Source organism: Erpetoichthys calabaricus, chromosome 13, assembly GCF_900747795.2.
Source record: "Erpetoichthys calabaricus chromosome 13, fErpCal1.3, whole genome shotgun sequence".
NCBI lineage: Eukaryota > Metazoa > Chordata > Cladistia > Polypteriformes > Polypteridae > Erpetoichthys > Erpetoichthys calabaricus.
Window position 1 is genome coordinate 47,603,617 of NC_041406.2, and position 25,633 is coordinate 47,629,249.

The 25,633-nt window shown below is 38.1% G+C and overlaps 1 protein-coding gene across 2 annotated transcripts in view; it reads left to right on the forward strand.

Annotated features, from left to right (window-relative positions):
- The window catches only part of LOC114664190 (raftlin-like), a 252,705-nt gene that overhangs the window by 159,280 nt on the left and 67,792 nt on the right, over window positions 1-25,633 (forward strand). For both annotated transcript variants that reach the window (XM_028818201.2, XM_028818202.2), the window contains exons 4-5: window positions 11,855-11,957; window positions 17,005-17,419. In XM_028818201.2, the coding sequence (XP_028674034.1) occupies window positions 11,855-11,957; window positions 17,005-17,419 (518 nt within the window). The remainder of the gene's footprint in view (window positions 1-11,854; window positions 11,958-17,004; window positions 17,420-25,633) is intronic.

Consider the following 25,633-nt stretch of genomic DNA (forward strand, 5'->3'; position numbering starts at 1 on the left):
AATGGTGCAGTGGTGTGTTACATACCCCTGACACTTCAAAGGGAATGCCAAGTATGCTGGACCGATCACTATGGACAAAAATGTACCCTGAGCTGTGAGGCAGCAGTCACTGCGCCAATGTGCCTCTTTGAGATAAAATGAATGCAATTAAATATCAGAACAGGAAAATTTCTTGTAGACAGAAAGCTTCCATTCATGAAGACTTGCTCCTCACAAATTTGACAGCAGGTACTCACCTCTCTCGAAGTGAAAAGGGCAGATTGTTTTTTTCTTCATAGCACTTCCACTACTACCAAATAAACACAACATTAAAGCATGAGCAGGAGTGGGCAACGTCAGTCCTGTAAACCTACAGCCACTGCGGCCCTTCATTCCAACCCAACTGCTTAATTAAAAACCAATCCTTGCCAATCTCAGACCTTCTTTAATTTTATGGCTTGTTAGTCTGTAAGGTTCTTATATTGTAGATTTTTTCCTCTCCAAGGATATCATCCAAATGATTGGAAGCCTAAAACGGATCATTTTCAGTCTGTCACATTTTCTGTTACATCTATTATTAAATCAAACAGTGCATGATGAACACACACAGATGTAAATGGAAACAAGCAAGATGGACAACTGCTGGCTGCTTTGTCATTTACATCTTATTGCTAATAAGGAGCCATTAAAACACTGAAGGCAGCAGTTTAAGATTGAAATAAGCAATCGAGGGTGGGGAACCTTAACAAGCGAGACCACGAAAATGAAGCATCAATAAGTGCGTCATCAGCAGCAATAATTGACTTCTCATTAAGAAACTGGGTTGGAACAAAAACCTGTAGCCACTGCGGCTCTCCAGGACTGACATTGCCCACCCTTGAGCATGAGGATTCTTTACTCATTCCTGTTTGCATGAAATGCATGGCACTCTGGGTAATGCAATTAAAGAAGTAGGCTCATATATTACACACAGGCCACATACAAGCCCATACAAAAAGATATTACCTTGAAGACATAAATACATCAACACATTTCCAGTTTCCTTCTACATGATCATTTTGTGTTTTAACATGTTCTCAATTTTACCACCAATAAGTTCTTATTAAATTTATACTGGATGAAGAATTTCATCAGTTGATCCGGCATACGTCCCATTGCTAGGATCAGCATTGTGTGCTCAGGGGGCTGCCCCATCCAACATTGGCTGCTACAGCTCTATGATGTCACGCTGGCCTCACAAATTATCATGGGGTGCTGGGAAAAAAATTTTTAATCTAAACCAGTAGCACTTTGTTCGATGAATATTTTCCTGAAAATTCAATGTCACCTGCGAACCCAGCAAACTGGCTACAAAAAAATCAACATTAGTTAATTGTTCACGTTTGTCTTCAGTAAATGACCCTGTAGTTTGTTCCAGATGCCCACAATTCTTTGGTTTGGCAACACTAAAGTGACATGTGTGTGTTCACCCTGCAATGGACCAGTGCCCTGTCCAGGGATTGTTCCTGCCTTGTGCCCTATGCTGTTATAGACCTCCAACTTCCCTGCGAGTCTACACAGGATAAGGGGATTTGGAAGATGGATGTATGGATGGATTGTTATTTTCTTAACAAATCTTTGCTTTAAGTTAGTTAAAATTATTTAACATCCGTTTTATTTTTCATAGGAGTTACCATTTTGAGACCACCATTACTAGATGGAATGTCAGGTTGTTAAGGGACATCATGTATTAAATGATGTCCAAGATTTGTGTATACACAAATTTGTGATTTCTGGGTTTAGACCTGAGCTCCATTTTTTTCTGAATTTTAAATTGCCATTAACAAAAGATAAGCATACTTTTCTGGTTTTTGACCCAAACCTTGATTTTTGCCTTTCATTTTGTTCTATGTCCATTGTCTCTATCTTTTCTTTACATCTTACCTTGTGGTGGCAGAAGAACAAGCACTTACACTGACTTTGTAGGGTCAGGAGGGTGAAGAAACCCTTTGTGTGCTCAACCATAGGTCTACAATTTTAGCTTCCTATTATCAGGATTTTTTTTTTACATTACATTACATGGATGTTTTTTCCTCTATTTTGCTATTTTTACCAAGTAGATTAATTAAAATATTTCCTAGGAAATTTGGTTTTGCATTTTGTTGTGCAACTGAGTCAAGAAAGCCAGCAATTTTTAATTTCAACCAAATTTTCAAATCCAAGGTAAAATCTTTACAGTTAATTAGGAATCAAGGTAAACTCAATAGTACAATCAACGAGCATACTGCAACATTTCTGTATACTATGAGTAATTACAGCACCTAACATGTTTTGCTTTATGTTACTCCGCATATTTTTTGAACACAAAACAAACAAGCAGAATAATAAAGGAGTTCAGCCAAAAGACAAAAGATAACTCTTATTTAAGATATTGAATTCAAATCCACTACAGCTTACCATATAACAATTATACTCAAAACTGGCTATATCTGCCAGAAACACTCTTGAGATAATCTAAGTTAGGGCCTGAGGCCTAACAGACATTAATAGTACACGTGAAAGCTGCAGCAGCACGTTTTCATTACTGGGTCAAACATTGAAGACTAACAAATGGAGAAAACAATTTCAAGTGCAAGTGAACACAAGATAAACAGCCTCAAAAGTCAAAAAGACAAGAAAGTACAAATAATAGTTGAGAGTGTAGAAAGTGGATAATTTTCATGTCTTTCTTGAGAATATTATCCATCATTCACTCTCTTTCTTGGAACAGAGTGTGAACTGGTACGATTCTCAGCCCTATTAATGAATAATTTGTCTTGGAGACATTACAGACCGCTTAGATGTTACTATCAAATATTAAAGATCTGCCATATCATTCCTATTATAGTTATTTATAAACTTTAGTAGTTAAACAAAGTATTCAAAATTTTATAAAACACAAAATTCAAAATAACTCAGTAGTTATAAATTAATGAATAATAAATTCATAAATTAATGAATAAAGCAAAGTGAAGTCAAGCAAAATGACACTTTTATTGGCTAACTGAACAGATTACAATATGCAAGCCTTCAAAACAACTCAGGCCCCTTCTTCAGACAATCACATCTTGCCTTCAAGGGGGCCTGAATTGCCACAAAAGCTTACATATTGTAATCTGTTCAGTTAGCCAATAAAAGGTGTCATTTTGCTTGACTTCTCATTGGACAGTTATCTCATCTAAAGATCTTGACTCTGCAGTGTTCTTCTCTAAATTAATCTTTGCCTGGAGAGGTCTATTATTTTTTACATTGAAGATGACCCACATGAAGGTTTTCCAAAGATATCTCTGTCCTTGTCTCTGTATTGACACAGGGAACTCCAGTCTCCATATTACATCTTGCCTGAAGCAGGGGCTGAGTCACCTCGAAAGCTTGCATATTACAATCTTTTTAGTTAGCCAATAAAAGGTGTCATTTTGCTTGACTTCTCATTGCATCCTTAACGGCTAACATGGTACAACACCCTAGTACTACTACAGACTGAATAAAGCAAAATAATTAAGATTACAAAGGAAAAGAAAATCATGATTTATCAGGAAGTAAACAAAAGTGAAACAAGAATAGTGGAAATAACAAAAACTGCAAAAAGGAAGGAACTTCTGTTACTCAAATCCAAAACCCCAAAATCCTAAATATGAAACTCGAGTCTAATACCAGAAAATCCAAACCTTAACAACAAGGAAATATGCAAACGAGAGCCAAAGCACACAATTGCAAGTAACTAATGCCACAGCAACATGGCTGTGATAGCAAGTATCCTGGAAAATAATTAAAGACTCTACCTCTACAGACCCACAAGACAAGAGGCAAGGTATTATCTTTGGTTTCATTTTCAGTTTTTTTTATGGTTTATTATTATGCACCTTTTGTAGAATTTAATTTTGGCTGAAAGGATTTTGACATGCACTGGTACTGATTCTGCTTTTTAAAAACTCTTTTGAAATGTATTTAAAGACATTTGATTATTTTAACTTCTTAATGCAGTCATTTTGTTTCTTGTGGGCATCACCATTTTGCACTTAGCTTGTGTATGGTTGCTAGCCACGTTTCTATGTAGGACGACTGGTGGTCACCCATGATGTCACTTAATAAAGGATATGAGAGCTCAGGCACTTCCTGATCATGTATAAAAATGTGTGTGGTGTGCTTTGCTTTATGATCATTTTGACTTTCCAAATTACAGACTTCTCACTTTAGTTTTGTGGCCATTGTTTTTGGTTTCTGATTGAGTTTTAGTAAAAGATAGGACTTAAGTTTTGGTTATAAACTCTGCCTTTAATACTAAAGGCATAACACAAGTGAAGAGCAGGAAACAACAAAAACAAAATAAAACATAAAAAGCAAGGGAGCAAGACTAAAAACAAAAATAATAAAATAAAAAAAGATAAGCCAAAGCTACATCCTTCACAATTCTGGTATATACTGTAGTTGTGTCACTATTGTTGACTAGCAATCAGCAGTACTGATGATATGCTCTCTAAAGTAATACATCAGAAAATGGGCTTCCAGTCCTCTAATTAAAGATTTTAAGTTGATTGCATTTTCCTCTTTTTTGTTCACATATTCATTTTAATTTCATTTATTTGTATGCTATTTCATTTTTTGCATATCTTTCACCCTTTGGGGCCATCATAGCACCTTAACAATGTCAAAGTGTAATGGACACTTCAGATATTGTTACATTCTACCTTGGTTTTCATGCTTCAGCGATACATTTTTAGGATTGAATTGGGAGACTAATTTGTCCATTTAGAATGAAATGGTTGTTGGACAAGGGGGTTCAGTACAGTAATTAATAAATATCATGTATTGTTATTTAACAGAAGACATGTATAAGTCAGATAGACATCTAGGGCAATAATGAGATAGATTAGACATGGCAGAAATGAGTTTAGGAATAGAAGTTAAGTCAAAAGAGTGAACGTGCTAATGCTCTTCCTTGGGCAGCTGACTATCCAATATGCAAACCAGCGTCTGGAGCTATATGAAGTTTGGCAAAACTGAACAAAGCAGAAAAATATTGAAGGGAAAGTCAAATCTTTCCCATTTTCTCATGATAAGAGTATCAAATCATTGATCAAGAAGACTGCACTGAAAATGCAGTGTAACCCGTAATCCCTCCTGTAACGGTAATGCAGTATGGGTCGGTATTACAGGACTTAGCAGGGACACCAGTGCTTCTAGGGCCATCACTGTACTCATGCCATTATTTTTGTAGTGTCAGCTATAAATCATGTCTTGATGCTTTAAGGCAAACATCTGAGCATCTTCCTGATCTTTGTTAATCTTTCTACTCCACACCCGGAAGACACCGCAAATGAATTCCTGTCTTTTCCTTAATCTGAACTTCCTTTGCAGCCAGAAGCAAACAATAACTAAATATCATTCTTCGCTCTTCATCTCGTTTAAGAATTAAATTCTTTGAGCCCACGCATGATGCCTAACTGCTGTCACCTTTAATTTCCTACTACCGCCTCATTTCTTTATGATAAGTATCATCTTTCAGCTTTATATGGCATTTATTACTGAAATTGTCAGCTGTCTCATTTTTCCTAATCTGCTATGCGCTCAGCTTCTTTTTCTTGGAAATGAAGAAAGTGTAATGCCTGTAACAGTTAGTCAGGGCTTTATTGAAGAATGCCTGCATATCATTTGCAGGCAGCAATGCATTTATGTTGAAATGATGCACAGACATGGTCTGCCTCTGAACTCTGCTATGTTAAAAAGTCCTACCTGTCACAAATTCCACATTTACTCAGCCCTAATCATCTCTTTGTTAGTGAATACAGGCAACACATACAGCTCCCAGTAGCACTGGCACTATAATTAAAGTTGGGTTTCACTTGGCGGAACATCTTATTGCTGTTTTCTTTTTATTTTAAATTGTATTTATTAATTTCATTGTAATCATTCCATACAAATAGATTAATTTATAACAAAAAAGAACTGAAGACAAATCAAACCCCACCCTTGAGAAGGAGAGCTTAGCCAAAGGAGAATTGCTTAGGGCTTTTTAATAAAGCAACAATAAACAAAAGAAAGGGAGAAATATATATAGGTAAATAAAAAAAGGAGAAGGGAGATAAATGCGGTAGTAGTTATTTCTCTTATTCTAAAATAATATTGCCGTTTTCTACATGTGGCCTTACTCTAGTAATGATGAAAGGTGTTCCATCTGTAAAATCAATACTTTTAGAAAATGTTCACTAAACAAGGTGTTCCTGACTGACTAGTCTAGTTTGTGCTGCACAGACATTGACCCAAGTGGCGCTCGCCTCCCTACCTGGCTGGGCTGTTCCCCTGTCACATTTCTTATACCTTTAATTTTAGTTTATTTTCAGGAGACTACTTACTGTCACCATTTATTCCATTGTTATAAAATAAAACCATGGTGGACATAGGCAATTCTGGATGCAATTGTTACATTGAAGTGATGGTTCATTGCTACACCTCTGGCATGCCTCAAGGAGTTCACTGTGTGTGACCACAAAATCCCAAAAGCTGTGAGTTTGTTGTTATAATTCTTATAATACTGAAACCAGCATTTACAACTTCAAAACTTCACCTTAGTGGTGCTCTTTGTAATAGTTCAGTGGCAACAAGGCATTTCTATTACATGGAAAATGTGCCAACAAGCAGGCCTATGTTCAAAATATTAATGTATCTTTTTATTATTATTTCAGTTATGGAACATAAAAGGGAGAGAAACACCAAAAGAGAATATAAAATATCAGATAGTGATGAGCAAAATGATTTGTGAGAAATTGAATTTGCAGTGAAATTTGCCAAAAATTCACAAAATAAATTGTTTCACCTTCCACCAAAATTTGTTATATTCACTCAAGAAGAGAGGGGTTGGGAGCCTGCGCCAATAGCATGTTGCTACACCCACCACACGACGAACTGCCCAGATTGGCACCCGAGTGCAGTGGGTGACACCTCAGCACCACACTGGAACAGTGCAAGGTTTTTTTACGTTGGCAGGAGTGCCAATCCTGCCACCAACCCCCAAGTTTTCCCTGTAGGTTGGAGGACCTGCTTACAGGGCTGGATGCAGATTAACGTCATACCCGGGACGAAACACTCAAGAAGAAAAGTGTTTATTTCCTATCTCTTTAATTCCACATGCCTACTGTTTAGTATGTAAATAAAAGTCTCTTGTTAAAAAAAGGGCACTGTGCATATCCTCAACTAGGACAAGATGGTGCTGGCAACAGGAGTTAGGATTGGGGGAGTCATCGAATTCCCAAGTAGTGAGATTTTCCTGTAGAAATATCTAAATAATGCGGACTGCGGTATGCTTTGGTGTGTCTTTGTGTAGAAAATATGTGGCAATGTGAACAACTGATTTTACCAATGTGGTACAGATTACATGCCTCATGCTGTGGCAGAAAACAACACAAGTAAAAATGGAAGTGTGAACAAGAATTACAGATGCAATATTCCTTACTTTTCCATCCCAAAAAATCTTTAATACCCCAAGAAACTCTTTTGTGAGATTTGTGTTTCACAATTTGTGAAATCACTGGAGAAATGTATTTTAATGCCAGCTTCACAAAAGTGTATGCGAATCACAACTTGTCTGATTCACTAGTATCAAATAAACAGTCAAAACCATAAACCTACTGCCTGATTGGGCCCACTATGCAGTTTTTGTTGCTCTTGTCTTTCTGGTGGATGTCATCTTCACTTTGCAGTCTAATTATACCACAAACCCATGCATTCTCTCCACCTCATCCTCATTCTTTTCTCCTGCCAGTGAGAATTCATATCAGTGGAGCCGGAGGTCTGGCAGACCTTTAAAGGCCTCCAATACCTCTGGATCAGTGTCATGGTCAGAGGCCAGTCTACAAACTATTAATGGTCTCAAAGAACTCTGAACCCTTATGCCCGACATGTTCTTAAAGGGCCATACTTTCAAGGCAACTTCCAACCTTCATGTACTCTCGACCGGTCAGAAGGGTTCAAGCACGTCCATGTGGGATCTTTCTGCTGCCACCTCCTGACACTATGGAGTTATATCAGCCTCAGCCAGCACTCTGTGGCCTTTCAGTTTCTCTACCACCCTTAATGTGTTGGCTCATCTGTCTTCTTCCATCAGCAGGATGTCTTCTACTTCCTTCTAACATCTTGGGAAAGTCCAGCAGGGTCCCTCCCAGGTACCATACTGTATTCCACCAATCAAGGGTACCACTTGCAGCGACAAGGCATTTTGGCCACTGGTATCCTCTGTCTACACACTCTGCTATGCAGAGGGACTTTCCATCTGCTCTGGCCCGTCCATACCCTAACAAACTATTCCAGCCTAATGACACAGATTACTGTCTTCATGCCCATATGTTTTCCCCTGCTCTTCTTAGATAAAGACGTCCTTTACTCTTGCTGTCTTTCATTAAAAGTACATCAGTCATAGCACAACCTAAATTAGCTCTTCTCCTCCTTCCTCCTGAACAAATCCATGTGGCCAAGGGTTTTGTTTTTTTCCAGTTTCTGCAGTTAATTAAAATTGCTGCTTAGTTAACTGTTATGTTTACTGCTTTCCTTTTTTAATCAGTGTCTTCTCAGAAATGGCCAACTTTGTCTGGTATAATTCCTTAATAAATTTAGCAAAGATGTCTGTGGTCAATGGTTAAATTGTACTGGAAGTTTTCTCTTTAACTTGTCAAGATATTGCCCTTTGATTTGCCTTCAGATTTGTTTATACCAGGACCCCCTAAATTAGTTGCCGCTGTGTAGAATGTGCTGGCAGTGCACCTGTGTCTACTCATGCTCAATTTAAAAAGAACAAAGATTCAGAAACAATCAGAAACACAAACTGGAAGTAGAAAATAGTCTGAAAGGAAAGGACTGGCCAGTCATGATTGTACAGCTGGTCATTTGTTGAGGACAATGCACTTTTTGATTGTGTTTTAGAAGAGTGTAGCACACTCGGATTTGTAAGTGCACAGTTTACTGTATAGCAACTCCCCTTCTGGTTAAGTTCTCGACTCAGGACATGAACTCTGGTGACTAACATCAGTGAAATTGAACACCCATTACTCCGAAACTAAAAGTGAGAAGTGCTGATTAAAGCATGAATCAGCTGAATATGTGCAACCTCATGTAGTGTAAAAATAAGCAAACAAAGTCAGGAAAAGAGCTGGGGCACCAGTCGGTGATCTCTGTACATTGTAAGGGTTCAAGGTTACGCTTATGCAGCAAGGTGAACAAAGAGTATCTTTGCAGACGCAAGTCCGTCTTGCCAACTGCCTCCATGATGGCAAACGGAGAGTTTTTCATGTTTTCAGCGTAGGAAGAGGTGGATCTGAGAGGTGGAACTGGAAGTGACCACATTAGTCCTCAACATTTTGAACGTCTGGTCTGAGTATGAAAAAGGACAAGATGTAAATACTAGTGCCCCTCTCAATTCAGAGTGGAATTAATTTTTATTTTTGTCCAAATATTCATGTTGTTTGAGTAAGAACTTGCAAGCTACTCATCATCATATATAATACGCTACCGTGGCTGTTTGTTTGTTTGTCCAGGATTTTAAATCACCTGTAGCACGCAAACCGTTTGACCTATTGACCTGAAATTTGGAACACATATACTACGTGACGTCTACTGTCCACTTTCGGGGTTATGATTGACCTCCAAGGTTATTCCTCTTTTTATTTTTATTTTACTGTAGAATCAACTCTCGGCAGTGACCAGCAGGGCGGCTGTGTGGCACATGTGTATGGGCGCTGTTCTCATCCCTACCACCTTCACCATCACTAACCCTACCTCTTCATATGTTAAATCATTCTTAAGGCAGATTGAACACTTAAGTGCCAGTTTAAGTGAAAGACTAAGGAAAACGTACACAAAGTACGTAAGTAAGTAATCGCAACACAAACACTGACTTAATCAGTTTTAATGCGAAAAGATGCCGATGAAAGAAGAGAAGAAGTGGGCCGCTAGGGTGGAGAAAGGAAGAGCTGCTCAGGAAGCAGCAAGCGCATCAACCTCTGAGCAAACGAATGCTAAACATACAGAGAAAGAGGATGAAAACTAGGAATGCTCAAGTCAAGTGTATTCACTGCACGTTATCGTGCAGTGCACCATTACTGGTCTTAAAATAATCAACGTGATTTTTCCAAGCTCAAAATAGACTTGTGGTACTGTACTATCTTAAATGCAGGTTTAAAAGACTATAATGTTGGCCCCTCATTAGCTTTAAATTATATCTATAATTCAATGCAAGAGAAGATCTTAGAAATGAAGTCATTTGTGAGTATTAACCTCCAGTGGTCTCAGCCCCAAAGTCCAGTGTTCACATTCTGGCGCCGTCACTGCTTGTGTGGAGTTTGTATGTTCTTTTCATGTCTCCATGGGCTTTTCTTTGGGCACTCAGTGTTTTCTCCCACATCTCAGAGACATGCAGGGCAGGTTAACTGGTAATGCTAAAGTGGCCTTGTGAGACGGGGGTCGATTGGAGTGTGTGGGTTTAAGGGGTCCAGTGATGGGCAGTTACCCCTCTTACACTCTTAAAAATAATGTTTCTAAAATGGCACTTTACTGGGCTGTGTGGTGCCTCGTAGAATTATTGCTAAATAATTGTCAGAAGAGTTCTTTGCATATAAAGCTGGTGCTTTGGGCTTTGAAAAGGTTCCTAGTAATATGGAAAAAAACAAAAACTTTTAATTTAGAGTACACGATCTAGCAGGATAAAACAGATCAAGAAAACTTGAACTTAGCTGGTTATTGTAGGCAGCAAGAGTCCTTTTAAAATCAGGAACCCTTTGGTATTTCACAAATCTGTTACTATCTGTTTGAGGTTATTTATGGAGTCTGTTACAGATCTAAATAATAAAAGGTTTTTTCTTGAACCTTCATGTGGATTAGAGCCAAAAATGGCTCCCTCGTGGCATCTCCCTGAAGAACCACTCTCACAGCTTTATTTTCAAGAGTGTAGGGCCGGTTTCTGCTTTGCTTCCAATACTGCTACAAATACTCCGCCTTTTAATGAACCAGAATTGAAATAGCAGGACAGCAAATGGGTGAATGGATGGTGGGATGGATGGATGGATGGATAAATGTTTACCATAAGAGTCAAGTCAAGAGTCAAGAGTATTTATTGTCATTTCATCAATATACAGTAGTACAGCATACAGTGAAATGAAACAACGTTCCTCCAGGACCATGGTGCTACATAAAACACAGGACAACAAAGAATCCATGACACATAACATAAAGACACATAATATATAACAAGGTGCATGTGAATCAAATGTGCAAACATGTCAATGTTCAGTGGCAGATAGTCACTCTTAGTCCTCTTAAAGTCAACAATCATCTCCTTTGTTTTGTCTACATTCTGAGACAAGTTATTGGCTTTACACCAGTCCGTTAACCACTGCACCTCTCTCTCTGTATGCTGACTCATTGTTGTTGCTGATGAGACCCGCCACAGTTGTGTCATCGGCAAATTTTATGATGTGATTAGAGCTGTGCGTTGCTGCATAGTTATGAGTCAGCAGTGTGAACAGTAATGGACTGAGCACACAGCCTTGAGGGGCTCCAGTGCTCAGTGTGGTGGTTCTGGAGATGTTGTTTCCAATCCTCACTGACTGAAGAGGGGCAGCCACTTAAATACAAGACCATTTTGGTATGTGTATAAGAATGCTAAAAGTGGAAACCTGCTGCTGGGACAGTCTCCAGACCCACTACGAATTTTACCTGGATTACACAGGTTAAAAAATAAAGGGATGGGTGTATGGATGGATGGCTATCAAATGCTGCTATTACTGATGTCTTTCTAATTATGAGTCTGATACACTGAACACATTCACTCTGTCACAGTAAGATTAATAATCTGTTGCCTTTTTATTTCTAGTAACACGGAATCCACACGAAGCCCAGAGTCCCTGGAAATAGACAGGTGTCTGTCCTCAGACAGATTTCCTGACATTGATTCCGTTGAGGAGTTTATTAAGAACGTAAGTGTTGCAGTATTATTTAATGGCCTTTGTTGGTTGGCTGATGTTTTATTAACAGAAGACTTTGCTTATCCTTCATGTTAGAAGGCCTGGTTTCTTGATTGTGACACATGGACTCACAATGGACAGCTACATTATGTCACTCATAGTAAACACAGGTGTATGCTACTGTGTGGCTTTACCTTTAGGATGTGCATTTGGGTTTAGCGTTTAAAGCATTTTTCTTTACTTTATTATTAATGTAATAGCCCATAAAATCATTTTGTGAAACTCAAATAAAACATCAATGAAAATATACAAGGACAACAACAAACATTCTCCAGCAACGCAAAAATAAGCCGTCTATTCACTGTTGAATCTGGCACAATGCAGGTACCAGTCCTGGAAATGGTGCCATTCCATCAGAGGTGCCCAGATGATCAACCCATCAAAACATTGGGGCATTTTTATTTAACAGATGCCCCTGTTAAATTATAAAGCCAATAAAACAACAACACGTTGTGCATAAAACTCTAAGGTCAAAAATGTAATTAATGGGTAAGCACTGTTATAAAGCTGGGTAATCGTGGCTATGCATCTTTAAAGCTGTTGGCTTAAGGGATCCTTACGATATTGTTATTGTATTGTTGTGGCATTTTGCCTTGGTAGAGCTGCTTTATAGCGCACCACGTGTACAGCCTTATCTGCACATAAACAGCTGCTTTAAGCAAACAGACTTACTAGCTCAGCACAAACAGATCAAAACGGATAAGCTACACCTGTGTGCCAATCACCAAAGCAGGTGCCCGCTCACCACGCTGCTTTTACTATTTGAGGCGTCCCCCCTCCACTGCTAACCCAATCAAACAGTGTAAAATCAATATTATTATAGAGCAAAAGTAATAAAAACTCAGCAAAAATGATGGTAGCAAAAGTAGAAAATATATTTGAAAAGAGCATTGTTAAAAATAAAGGTGATGGAAGATTTTGAAATCTGGGCACAGAGTTGCTTCAGATTGTTAGTCAGCCCGCAGAGGTCTTGCCAGTTTCTTTGGGTTCTTCTTTCTTTTGTTGTTCCCTTCTCTGCTGTCCTTCACCTTTTCTTTCTCCTTTTCTGCTCTTCCTTTCCTCTGCTCAGCATACATCCCAAGCACATCATCAACACATCAAATTAACAACAATTACTAGAATAATCAATAAGGCTTTGCCTTTCTTAGGTTGTTTGTCCATTCGGATCCTAATTTTCCTGGGTCTAATAAATTACAAAAAAAAAGTAATGCAAAGTCAAGCAAAATGACACCTTTTATTGGCTAACTAAAAAGATTACAATATGCAAGCTATTGAGCCCTGAGGAAGGAGCCTGAGTTGCCTCGGGAAAGCTTGCATATTGTAATCTTTTTAGTTAGCCAATAAAAGGTGTCATTTTGCTTGACTTTGCATTGCATCCATAATAGCTAATACAGCACAACACCCTACCACTAAAAAAATTATTTAAGATTCTAAAAGAATGATCTAAAAGATACAATGTTCAAATCAGTAAAGATATAGAATTTAAAATCAATCTAGAGCAGTCATTTAAAATGATACACAAAAGTGTCTTTCCGAGGGGATTTAGAGTCCAGAGTTTAAACGTTTAAGGTGACTCTGTTCAAATAAATTCTCAAGATCCGGAGTTTCTAATGGCTGGCTGTTTACTCAGGAGTCCTTATGCTGGCAGGTTAATCAATGTTAGTTCACCCAGTTCACATTTTCACTTGAATCTGCAGTCCAAGTTCTTATTTTATATAATGTTTCATTTATAGTTTGTTATGTTGTCATGTTATGTATATGTTTCTTTACCAATACAAATGTCCATGCCAATCTTCATTTTCTGATATAATTTTATTCACTTACAATTCTGAATTGTAAAATATACCTGCAGCACTGATTTAAAATGAGTAGGTTAGAAAAGGGATTCATAACTAAACGCCTTAAACTCAACATTACATGTGCAGTACATCATAATTAAAAAAATAATAATACTTCTTAAGAATTTTTATTCACTATTATGACAGCTTTACCAGACTCCCAATTAGACAAAAGAAGTGTTGATTATTTTTAGCCCTTGTCTGTTCTTGATGCCTACAACAATTATTTAGTTTCCTTCAGAGACGTACAAAAATCAAAGCCTGCAGCAGAATTATAATCAGAGATAATAAAACGTATTAATTATAGTATGTGACAGATGAGGCTTAATTGCATTTCAGTTTCAAATTCATTCATTGATTTAGAATGTCAGCTGGCATAATTGTATATATAACCAAATTTCTTAAATTGCTGTTGTACAATGTTTTTATAGTTCAACAATATAATCATACTTTAAAGATAATGAATGTTTAGGCAGAGATTCACAAAAAAAAAATAAGAAGCAAATTAAGAGAACGATTCTCAGTCCCATATTTATTCTAATATTCATCCAGGCTATAACAAGATACATACTTTTTCCGATTATTAGGGGCCTGCCCATTACAATAAAAATCAAGAAATTGTAAAATACATAACCGATTAGTGGTGACATTTGCATTATGGGATGTTAAAAGAAGTAACAGCAGGCTTATGCACAAATGTTTGTCAGGAACCTTACTAGCGTTTCACTTTTCTGACATTCTTGATGTGTTTTTGATGTTTTGTTAAGTTTTATTCCCTGTTTTGATTTTATTTTTGTCATTGTTTTAACGATGCGTGTCAGCAAGACACATGATGTTGGCTTGGTTGTGTTATAAAAAGATGGCTGTATGCCCAATGAAGTGTCAGAATTTTGACTCAAAGGAAAGATCTTCATAAGAGGCTTAGCACTCAAATAACAAACAATAAAGACATTAATTATGAAATGAACGTATGCTTCATTTTGTGGCTCTGGTTCTGGTATTGACCTAGAAGGATGATGACGTTTTAGTATTGACTTCTGTTTGCAATCCCTGACAATTCTCCTGCCTACTGCTAAAAGAATGGTGTTACAATATCTCTTCTGCTCACTGAAACATTCGTTCCTTGGGACTTCCTGTTTGTTCTACTGAACACATCACTTGCATGGCAGGTCTTTGTGTAAACACGTTTAGGTACCTCAAATCAGCACACGGACAGAAGTAACACGCTTAGCCTTTAACTGTTTTACAGTCTCTGGACTGTTGTGCTGTTCTTTTGTTGTTGTTGGTGGAGTGGTGGCTCTGAGGCTAGGGATCTGCACTGGCAATCGGAAGGTTGCCGGTTCGAATCCCATAAATGCCAATAGGGACTGCGCCCTGTTGAGCCCATGAGCAAGGCCCTTAACCTGCAATTGCTGAGTGCTTTGAATAGTGAGAAAAACGCTAGATAAATGCAAAGAATTATTATTATTTGTTCTCAGTCAGTCAGTCAGTCATTTCCCAACCTGCAATATCATAACACAGGGTCACGGTGGTCTGCTGGAGCCAATCCCAGCCAGCACAGGGCGCAAGGCAGGAACAAATCCCCGGGCAAGAAGTGCATAGACATAATAGAATGAGGGGCTGACCCGTTTATATGCACTTAAAGAGAGGCTGCAGCAGGCGACATGGCTCTGGAAACTTGCAGGAAGATACGCAACCCAAGTGTTTCGTTTTCTAGCTAAAAATGTTGTTTGGTACAAGTTAAAAAAACAGCAGGTAAAGAAATAGCAGCTGTGCATGTTCCATTTAAAATGTTTAAACACTCTTTTACGAAAAAGGATGCATGTGTAGATATCAAAAAGGAAATTAATGTCATTGCTGCTTGACCATATACTAGAGCCTTGCACTTTACATGCAGAGCAAAAATGTGTCAGGGCAAAATTGTAGCTGCCTCACAACTTTGTCACACTCGCACCGACTGCCTCTGGCTATGGGTGGATTGCTCACTCTGAGGTTGGCTTTCACAAAACCCAAAGTGCAGGCCACACAAAATAAACGGATTGTGCAGATTAAGATCATTTGGAGGACCAAACCATAACACAATAAAAGTAAATGTAATATAATTTTATTTGTCTGCAATACAACTGATTTCAGTTACTAGTGTTACTAGCTCTACCATTCATCCTTTTTTCAAAGTTTTTCGTTGTTTAATGCATTTTTAGGCTTTTTCTTTACACCAAGCTTTGTTTGCTGTGAATAGTAAAGTTTGTCAACTGTGCTGTACTTTGGCAAAGTGCCTTGTGGTTAATTTGTTCATTGAGAGAAAACTGTAAAACCTGCAAAATCCACTGAAAAACAAGATCCACATAGTCTCTAATATTGCAGGCATTGCTTCTTCTTTTCAGTGTAAGTAAAAAATGTTCAACTGAAAACATAACGTCTTTTCTACTCATGTATGCTTCATTTTCACAAAATGAATAAGTTACAATTACAATTTATTTTTTTATCGCACTCTTGACTGAGTGCAGGTGCAGAACGCTGTGAATAATTCTTCATTAAAACAAAAGTATAGATTACACTAAATACAGAACTAGTACACATAAAAAAAGAGATTTGTAAAACATATGGAGAACAAAGCAAGTACTGATTAAACATGGACAGATATTTTTAGTTTCCATACATTAATTGAATGATGAACTATGGCCAGTTGGCAAAGAGAACGTCGGACACAATCCCAGTCTTGGAGGCCTCAGCCAACTGGTCACCTCCTGTGCCTCCTCTCCTGGGCCCTCTATGGTGGAGTCTGTGCTGGCCATCCAGTACTGACAAATACAGCCAGTCTATTGCTTTCTTCAAACCGGCTTGTTCCAGGCTCAGAACAAGACTCGGACAAGGAAAAAAGAACAGGGAGCAGCTCTTTAATGGATGTTGGGTCCACTCACGCACACTCGCACACTCACACAGGGACACTTTGGACACTTTAACGTTTGAACAAATCATGTACATGTTTGGGATGTTTTAGAAGAAATGGAGTTAAAAAAAACAAACTACTGTGTTACTGTTTGCAGCCCAAGATTTCAACTGTTTTGAAGTATTTATTCATTTTAGATGTAATTAATTCATTAATAAGTTCAGATCTAACCAAACATTTAAAAAAATTCTGGGTTTTTTCCTCTCTCCAGGTTCAGGACATTGCAGATGATGGTGTTAAATTTATTGGGTTCATTCAAAAGTGTTCCTCCTCAGATAAAAATGAACTAAAACAAGGTGATGAAGATTATGCAAAGACTGAGAAAAATGAAAAAATCAATGGCAGTTCTGATGAAGACAAAACCAACAGTGTTTTTTCATCAGATGGCAAAGAGCAGGACAAACAAATAAAGAGGAGTTCTACAGATGATATCAGTGAAGTCAAAGATAAGGATGATGACACAAGAAGTGCCAAGTCACAGTCAGAGACCTGCAGTATAGACGGACATTTATGTGCCGAGACCGGTGGAGAAAATGAGTCTGAGCAGGAGACCGAGAAGAAAGACAATAGTGCTGAAACTCCAAACAACAAAACAGAACACGATGATGAACACAATTCAAAAAAAGGTAATTTTGTATTGGAAATTCATTTGATAGGTGGGCAATGTGACTGTAAAAATATTTTTCCTCCAATACTTTTGTTGGTTTCTAATTTCACCTACTGTCACCATATTTTTTTTATCTGCATTTTGTAAAGGAACGTATGTGCAGACCCCACATTTAAAGCCTTTGTTGCTTTGGGTCAAAGATCACCCTGATGCCCATATAGTTTGAACTTGAAGTCAAAAGAAATAATATAATATTTCCCGTAAGCACATATGTAATACACATACAATAATAGTAAAAATGAATATACAATATATTCCATATAAATATACCATTAAGTTATAAGGAATATACATAATATACACTGCATTTAGGCTAATGGTATTCCTCAGAATTTATTTTTTGTACAACAAATACCACGCTCTCGGTCAATCCAAAAGTGTATTTTATATCATCAGACCTAAATGTTTCATAAAAGAGAAGGAAGTTCTGTCTCTCTCTGGGGATTATTAGGCCTCTGAATTACAAATCTTTCTGTCCTCACTCGTGTGTTTACTCTGACATTTTGCAGTAAGTGCAACAAATAACTAACATAAAATGACACATAACAATTAACAAATAACATTTTTTTGTATTTGAAAAATATTCACTGACCTGCACTTTCACGCTTCTTTTGAAGAAAATGCCATGAGCCTCCCTTCCATAGAGGGATGAACTCTCACTGAAACAGCAACCGCAGCCTCCTGCGTGCTTTACAAAGCGGTGTATTGTCTTCCCTCATTGGAAATCTCACATTTGAGAAGGGCCCACAAGTTGTTAGCAGGACTTAAAGTCAGGTCATTATCTTTGAGGGTTTTGCTGACTAACCAAGCAGTGGGTGCAGTACTTGGATGCGTATGATGGAGCATTGTTCTAAATAAAGATCATTCCCTCTTTAAATGCTACAGATTTCTTTTTTGTATCACTGCTTGAAGAAAGTATCTATCATAAACCAGCAGTAGGACTGAGAGCTGATTTTCAGCCCATCTTCATCTCGAAAAGGTCCAAGTAGCTCATCCTTAATGATAGAAGCTCACATCAATACCCCTCCCTGACCTTTTCTGGCACCTGACTCGAACTGGTGTCCCGTTTCCATCAATGGTCCAGCCATGGGCCCACCGGTCTGGTCCATCAACAGTCATTTTCATTTCATCTGTCTGTAAAACCTTCTGTTAAATCAGTCCTCAGGTATTTCTTGGTCCAATCTTGATGCCTTAACTTGTGAATCTTACTCAGTGGTGGTCATGCTTCCACCTTCATTACCTTAGCCATGTCTCTGACCACTTGACACCTTTTACTTATTGACTACTCCAGGTAGATTGCAGTTCTAGAATGACACTAATGGGTTCCTGGTAGCTTCATGTTTAATTATTTTAAAGTCTTTCGCAGTTAATTTGTGCCTTTTCTTCTTCCCGTGTTTTTTTGCAACCTTGCTGACTATTTGAAAGAAAATGTTTGACTGTCCAATGGTCTCTCCTCTGTAGTTTAGCAGTTGCCAGAGTGTCATATCCATCTGAAAGGCATTTTACAATTTTTCACTTTTCAGTATCAGTTAAGTGTCTTTTTTTTGACCCCTGAGATAATAAAGATACACACCTTAATATAAAGCAGGGGTGTCTAACTCCAATCCTGAAGGGTTATCAAGGCTGAAGATATTCCTTCCTGACACTTTCTTGATTAGTAATTGATTTCTGCTGTTAGTTGACATTTCTTCTGTTCATTTCAGTTGCCTTGTTTTTTAAGATTCAGTTCCCTGAATTGCTTCTTTTGCCTTTAAATGAAAGACAAACAAAAATGAGACGTGAATCAAGCTAACAGATGACTGCCTAAAACTCAAACTGGGCCTCAAACGCCAACCAACTTCACTCCAACTAGCTTCTTAATTAGAAGCCGATTGTTGTTGTTAATTAAAGCCGTTATTCTCATTCTGACACAACAGACATTTGCAAAATGGTTGATTTTGTTTTTTTGTAAGAACACTGTCATAATGTTTTGCAAACCTATGAAGATCAATATTACTGAGACCGTCACCTTTATTTATCTTCAGATATTGTATGGTGGACATAGGTTAGCTGGTCATATGTTGGTTAATTTTATATCTCATTATTCTTTGGCCGCTACAAGTAATTAAGGAAAAAAGAAACAATTGAAGAGTTTAAGTCTTAAATAGCCAGTCAGTTAAAATTAAGGCAAAAGGAGTTAATTAGCAGAAAAAACTGGTTACTAATTAAGAAAGGGGTTGTAGCCCTCCAGGATCACAGTTGGATGGCCATATTATAAAGAGTTAAGCACTTTCATTCACACCCTCTCTCATTAAACATATATATCACCTAAAATGATTATATCCAATAACCATTCAGATTTATAGGGTTTAGACCAGATGAAGATCTAAATGTACACAGAATTAATGATAAACTCAGAATGCTGACTTGCCTAATAATTGTGCATGGAGTGTGTATATATCAATAGCAGCCAAACAGGGCACTCATTAAAAAAGGGTTAGAATGAAAATCTCCAGGACCGGAGTTGGCGACCCCTGATCTAGACCAAGGGTGGAGAACTCCAGGCCTGGAGGGCCGCAGTGGCTGCAGGTTTTCATTCTAACCCTTTTCCTAATCCGTGACCAGTTTTCACTGCTTTTTCCCCATCACTTTAATAGTCCTGTTAGAAGAGTTCAGCCCTCTGAATTGTTTCCTTTCTTCATTAAATGACAGCCAAGCAGAAATGAGATGTGAAACGAGCTAACAGATGACCAGCTAAACTGGGGCTTCAAACTCCAACCAATTTCACTCCAATCACTTTCTTAATGAGAAGCCAATTCTTGCTGTTAATTAAACCCCTTATTTAATTCCATGGCTTGTTGCTGCTCTCATTCTGCCACAGCACACATTTAGAAAACTGTTGTTTTTCTGTTCTTTCTAAGAGCACCGTCAAAATGTTTTGGTGACCTGAGAGATCAACCTTACCATGACCAACACCTCGCTTTAATTTCAGATATTGTGTAATGGGCACGGGTGAGCTGGTCATGTGGTGGCTTGTTTTGTGTCTCGTTATTGTTTGGCTGCTAATTAAAAAAAAAAGAAACAACTATGGGGCCTGAGTCAAGTTAATTAAAAGCAGTAATCAGCAGCACTAATTAAGAAGATGGTAAGAATGAAAACCTGCAGCCACTGCAGCACTCAAGGCCTGGAGTTCGCCACCCATGATCTAGACCAGGGGTGGGCAAAGTCATTCCTGGAGGGCCGCAGTGGCTGCGGGTTTTTGTTCCAACCCAGTTGCTTAATTAGAAAACAGTCCTTGCCAATAATTACATTTCATGGCTTGTTACTGCTTTAACTCTGCTATGTCAAGTCATTCTCATATCCTAGATTTTTTTTCCATTCTAAGGATATCATCCAAATACTTTGAAGTGTAAAATGGATGGGTAATTCTCAATCCTTCACTTTTTTCTCTTCTTTTTCCTTCCAAGTATTTAATTAAACCAAATAGTGCACGATAAATACACACAAGTGTAAAGGGTAACAAGCAAAATGGATAACTGCTGGTTTCTTTTGTCATTTGCATCTTATTGCTAATAAGGAGCAATTAAAAACAGAGAATGCAGCTGTTTAAGACTTAAATAAGCAATAAGGGTTCAAAATCTTAACGAGGGAGATAACTAAAATGAAGCAGAAATGTTTCTAGAGTAATTAGTGCTTCTTATTAAGCAACTGGGTTAGAACAAAAACCTGCAGCCACTGCGGCCCTCCAGGAATGACTTTGCCCACCCCTGATCTAGACTATTGGGAATGCTAGGACACCCTGCTGATTTATTTTTGCATTAATGATTGCTTATTTTGTATTTTACTATTACAGTATATAGTTTTATTGCTGTTTTGAGTATCTGTTTTCATTTTGTGTTTCTGGTCACTGTGTTGCTGCAAAGTTGCTAGGCTTGCAATTTATGTGCCATGTGATCACGACAAATAATATGGCCAAACACAATAAAGAACATCCTTACTTAAAATCACAGGAGTGATTTTATGAGAGACTTATGGTCGAGAGAAAAACTATTAGCGAAAAGATTCTAGTTTTGGGTTGATTTTATTTTTACATGAATTTGTATTAGCCTTAGAACTTTGATAAACTATCTGTTCACTTGTGTAGGGGCCTTTGCTTACACCTTCAACGACCTTTCTGAAGAGCCCATAAAAAGACCTAAATTGATGTGTCTGGTACTTGCTATTTCAAACTGCTCAATAGGACGGACCATTAGTTCTATTCAAACATGACACCAGCAATCTTTGATTGCTAAATTACACTTAAAGTTACAGATTCCTTGAGTTGTTAGTATGCTGTCTAGTGCCCGTTCTCAGTAAGGTACATTGACATGTGACTGTGAACATTGGTAGGCAGACATTGTGGTGAATTTGCTTGCTTTTAATCCCCAAGGTTGCTTTAAAATATAATAGGATGATTCATCCTTGGTTATAGGAGCACCTGGTTGAAGTTCCTCTACTAGCTCTTGTTATCCCTATATCATGAACTCTAAGTAGCCTATAAAGTACAGTAATAATGAAACTAAATAATGAAAATGGTAGTAAAATTTTCTTCTTCTTTTGGCTGCTTACAAAAAGAAATAATACAAAATCTATTCAATGTCCAAAGAATGATGATTAAAAGGATATAAAACAAATAAAATGATCTAAGGGACTTGTTATACAGTACTGTATATACAGTCAGGTTTGAATATACCAGTCCATCTTACATCCATCCGTCAGAACTGAACGTGGTTGGTCGTAAATCGACAACTACCTGTAGACTACTTCAGCTAATTCCTCTACACTGGGGTCCAGCCCCACCCCTCTTAGTGATTTCCCTCCTGGTGGTCTTCCTTGACTTTGCCTGTAGAATTGGGCAACTAGACCCCATCTTCTTCTGCTAGGGTATTGCCATCTGTAGGTTTGGAGGTCTTGTGACCCCATGACAGCTCTCCATAGTCCTTTTGATAGGGTCCTGGCCTGGCATCTACTGGGTTGTGTGATCTCCTGTCCGGCGAACAAAATTCTCATAAAGTAACAGAAAAGGTCATGGGAATCTGGAATCCAGAATAAACCATTGTTCCAAATAACTGAAGCAAAAACCTTTAAAATGTTCTCAATGATATAATGAGACAAATAAGACAAGAGTTAACCAAACAAGCCTGGCCCCCTCTGAAAGTCTTGTGGCTAGCTTATGCTTCCATCCTTCTTTCTTTCAGTGTCCTGTAGATGGTTGGAGATCTTCAACACCTGATGGGTTATCTACCCTCTAGTGTGCTTGGGGAAAATACCCTTTTCCTCTCAGGTCTAACCTATCTAACTCTTGCACTGGCACCTTTGTCTCTTCCAGGGGACTCATTAATGTACAAGTTCTGTCAAACCCCAGTGGCACTCCCTCTGCTATTGTGGATCTCCCTGTCTCACCCTTGTGGAGATTCCTTGGAGTCTTCAATTAGTCCATTGCTACTCAGATAGTTCCATTGCCAGCCAGCCATCCTTTCACAGTGTTGTCATTTTAACTATGCAAATATTGCAAAGAATGCCCCTGAACTGGTAATGCTAAAGATAAGCTATTCAAAATAAACTCTAAATTATTGTATTTAAAGTGGGTGGTTCATTTGACTTGATGACGTTAAGTTACAGGAATGCAATTCAGTTCTAAGTCCAAGTAGTTCCTTACCAGTCAGTAATCATTACAGCATTCGTTCTGTTAGCCTCAAAGTCCAGCAGACTGTCAAAATGCTTGAATTTGGTGGGACAACCCTGCCTGCACGGATTAGTTGTTAGCTGGTGCCCATACTAGCATGTTCTAGCTGAAAGAAGGACACTGCTTTTACCCTGAGACTATCCTCTCCTATCACCAAGCCCGGGTTCAAGAAGACAGTCTTTTATGATTACCTCCAATGCTTTCTCTTAGTATTTAGACCAAAAGATACCCCAGTGCTCCAAGTCTAATTGATACTTTATACTACTGTATGGAAGAAGCAGGGTGAATGGCCTGTCCAAGTCAACAGTGACGAGACTGAACGTTCAATGTGCCTAGTCAAAGGGTCTTAATAAGTGAGCCAGGTGCATTGGCCGAGTTTGGCATTTAGACCTGGTTTGGCCAGATGAACCATAAAAATAGTTATAACCATAATGCTACATATTTTTATCATATTCCAAGTCACATACCATAAATTGTTTGTAATATAAAGTTAAAACATAACCTAAATCTCACTTTTAATAACACATTTAAAACTTTAAGATTGTGAAAATGTACATAAGTCCCAGTAACTATATTAGAATGATAGAAAACTTTTTGTTTTGAGTGTGATTTTTGTACTTTTGGAAAATCAAACGCATTCTTATTTTTTAAACAAATTAGAAAATGTATGCATGATGTCAGGTGTTCTAAAAAACATGCAGGCTAGGTGGGGTGGCGATCCTAAATCCAGGTATAAGACATGGACACACGGACACGCGTTCAACTTTGCAGTCATTTTAACATCTGCTTGACAGTCACTTTTGCAGACAGCAGTGGCTATTGGGACATACAAAATAGCAAAATACAGAATACAAAACATACAAGTTGATGTGATCTCTCTCGAGGCACATTTGAAACAGTAAACTAATCCGTAATTTATGTAGTACAGAATATTTTTCTGTTTAAGGATAGGTGAGGTGTATGTGAGAGTTGATTAGGTGGAATGGATTTTATTATTATATTCAGTGATTATCAACATACAGTATTTACATTAGCTGTGGCATTAAAAAATAAAAAACAAACTTTTATTGGAGATTTTTTTAGAAACATGGTGCATCTGCTGCGGTGGGTTGGCACCCTGCCCAGGATTGTTTCCTGCCTTGTGCCCTGTGTTGGCTGGGATTGGCTCCAGCAGACCCCCGTGACCCTGTGCTCGGATTCAGCGGGTTGGAAAATGGATGGATGGATGGATGGTGCATCTGTTGGGGTCCCGACCCCCCTTAAACTCCACCTATGGCCATTTGCTGTACTAACATTTAGGACACTGCCATATTGGAATGGGTAAACTGCACCATGGCGGTGTAAGTCCATAGATTCAGGCCCCAGCAAAGCGGCATATACTGTAGAGTAAGATTACAGAGTCAAGGGGCATACTGTATAAGTCAACATAATAAGGTCCAACCTCAATTGTGAAAGTTTGATTTATGAAATTTAGAACCTCCATAGTCATCTGGTACTTTAAGAAGCACAACACTTTCATGCTAAAAAGTATGGAGTTTCCCCTTTACAGTAGACATATATTCTAAAAAGCCTGAAGTAGCTGGTTCAACATTTCTTGCTATATAACATTCTTTGGATTTTTGTGTAAGGTGTTTTCAATATGATATTACTAAAAAGTACAGTCTCCCCTGTGACTAAACCACTTTTATTTTTCTCTGCACTTCCTGTCCACCCCACGGCTGCCTTTCTTTATCTTTTCTTACAGTGGACAATGATGAGCACTATACTGTACCTCATAAAAACAGGAAATCTTCATCCCTTTGTCCTTAATTTTTCCAAAGGAGCCTGAGATGATGGCCAGTAAATTTAGTAAACTGCCTTGGGTCACTGACAATTGCCAGGCTTGCCTCTTTTAGTAATTAGTATAATGAGACATATGTCACGCATATTTGACATTCTTTTAGAGGCGACATTGTAATTTCATACATGGAATGCCACCATGAAGTTAAAAGTGAGAGACTGGTACTTGGCCTTAGCACAATGGTGTTATTCATTAGCTGTGGTAAACTGACCACATCAACTCAAGGGAGAAACTGAAAACTTTCAGCAATTTTGTTAAAGAGAAAAACATCTGGAAGTTTAAGACGAATTGATCACTCTTTATACCTACTCAATGTTTCATATTCCATCTTTTTAAATAATTCTGCGTATCACTCCGCACAATATTATAAAGAAGTGAATGCCAGTGATTAATAATCCTTTAGGGTCAAGATGGATGAATTCGGTCCTGGACGCCTGCAGTAGTTTATTGAAGATAGTATGAGTCAATTTAGAATTCAATATCTTGATTATCTCTTCTCCTGATTTATTTGTTCAATAACTTGCCGGATTTTCTGCAGCAACTTTATGTTGCTTAAAATCACTGGAGTGTATTTTGGCATCACATTAGCCACAAGGCAAAGGAGAGTGGGTTCAGGTCCAAGCCCGGTC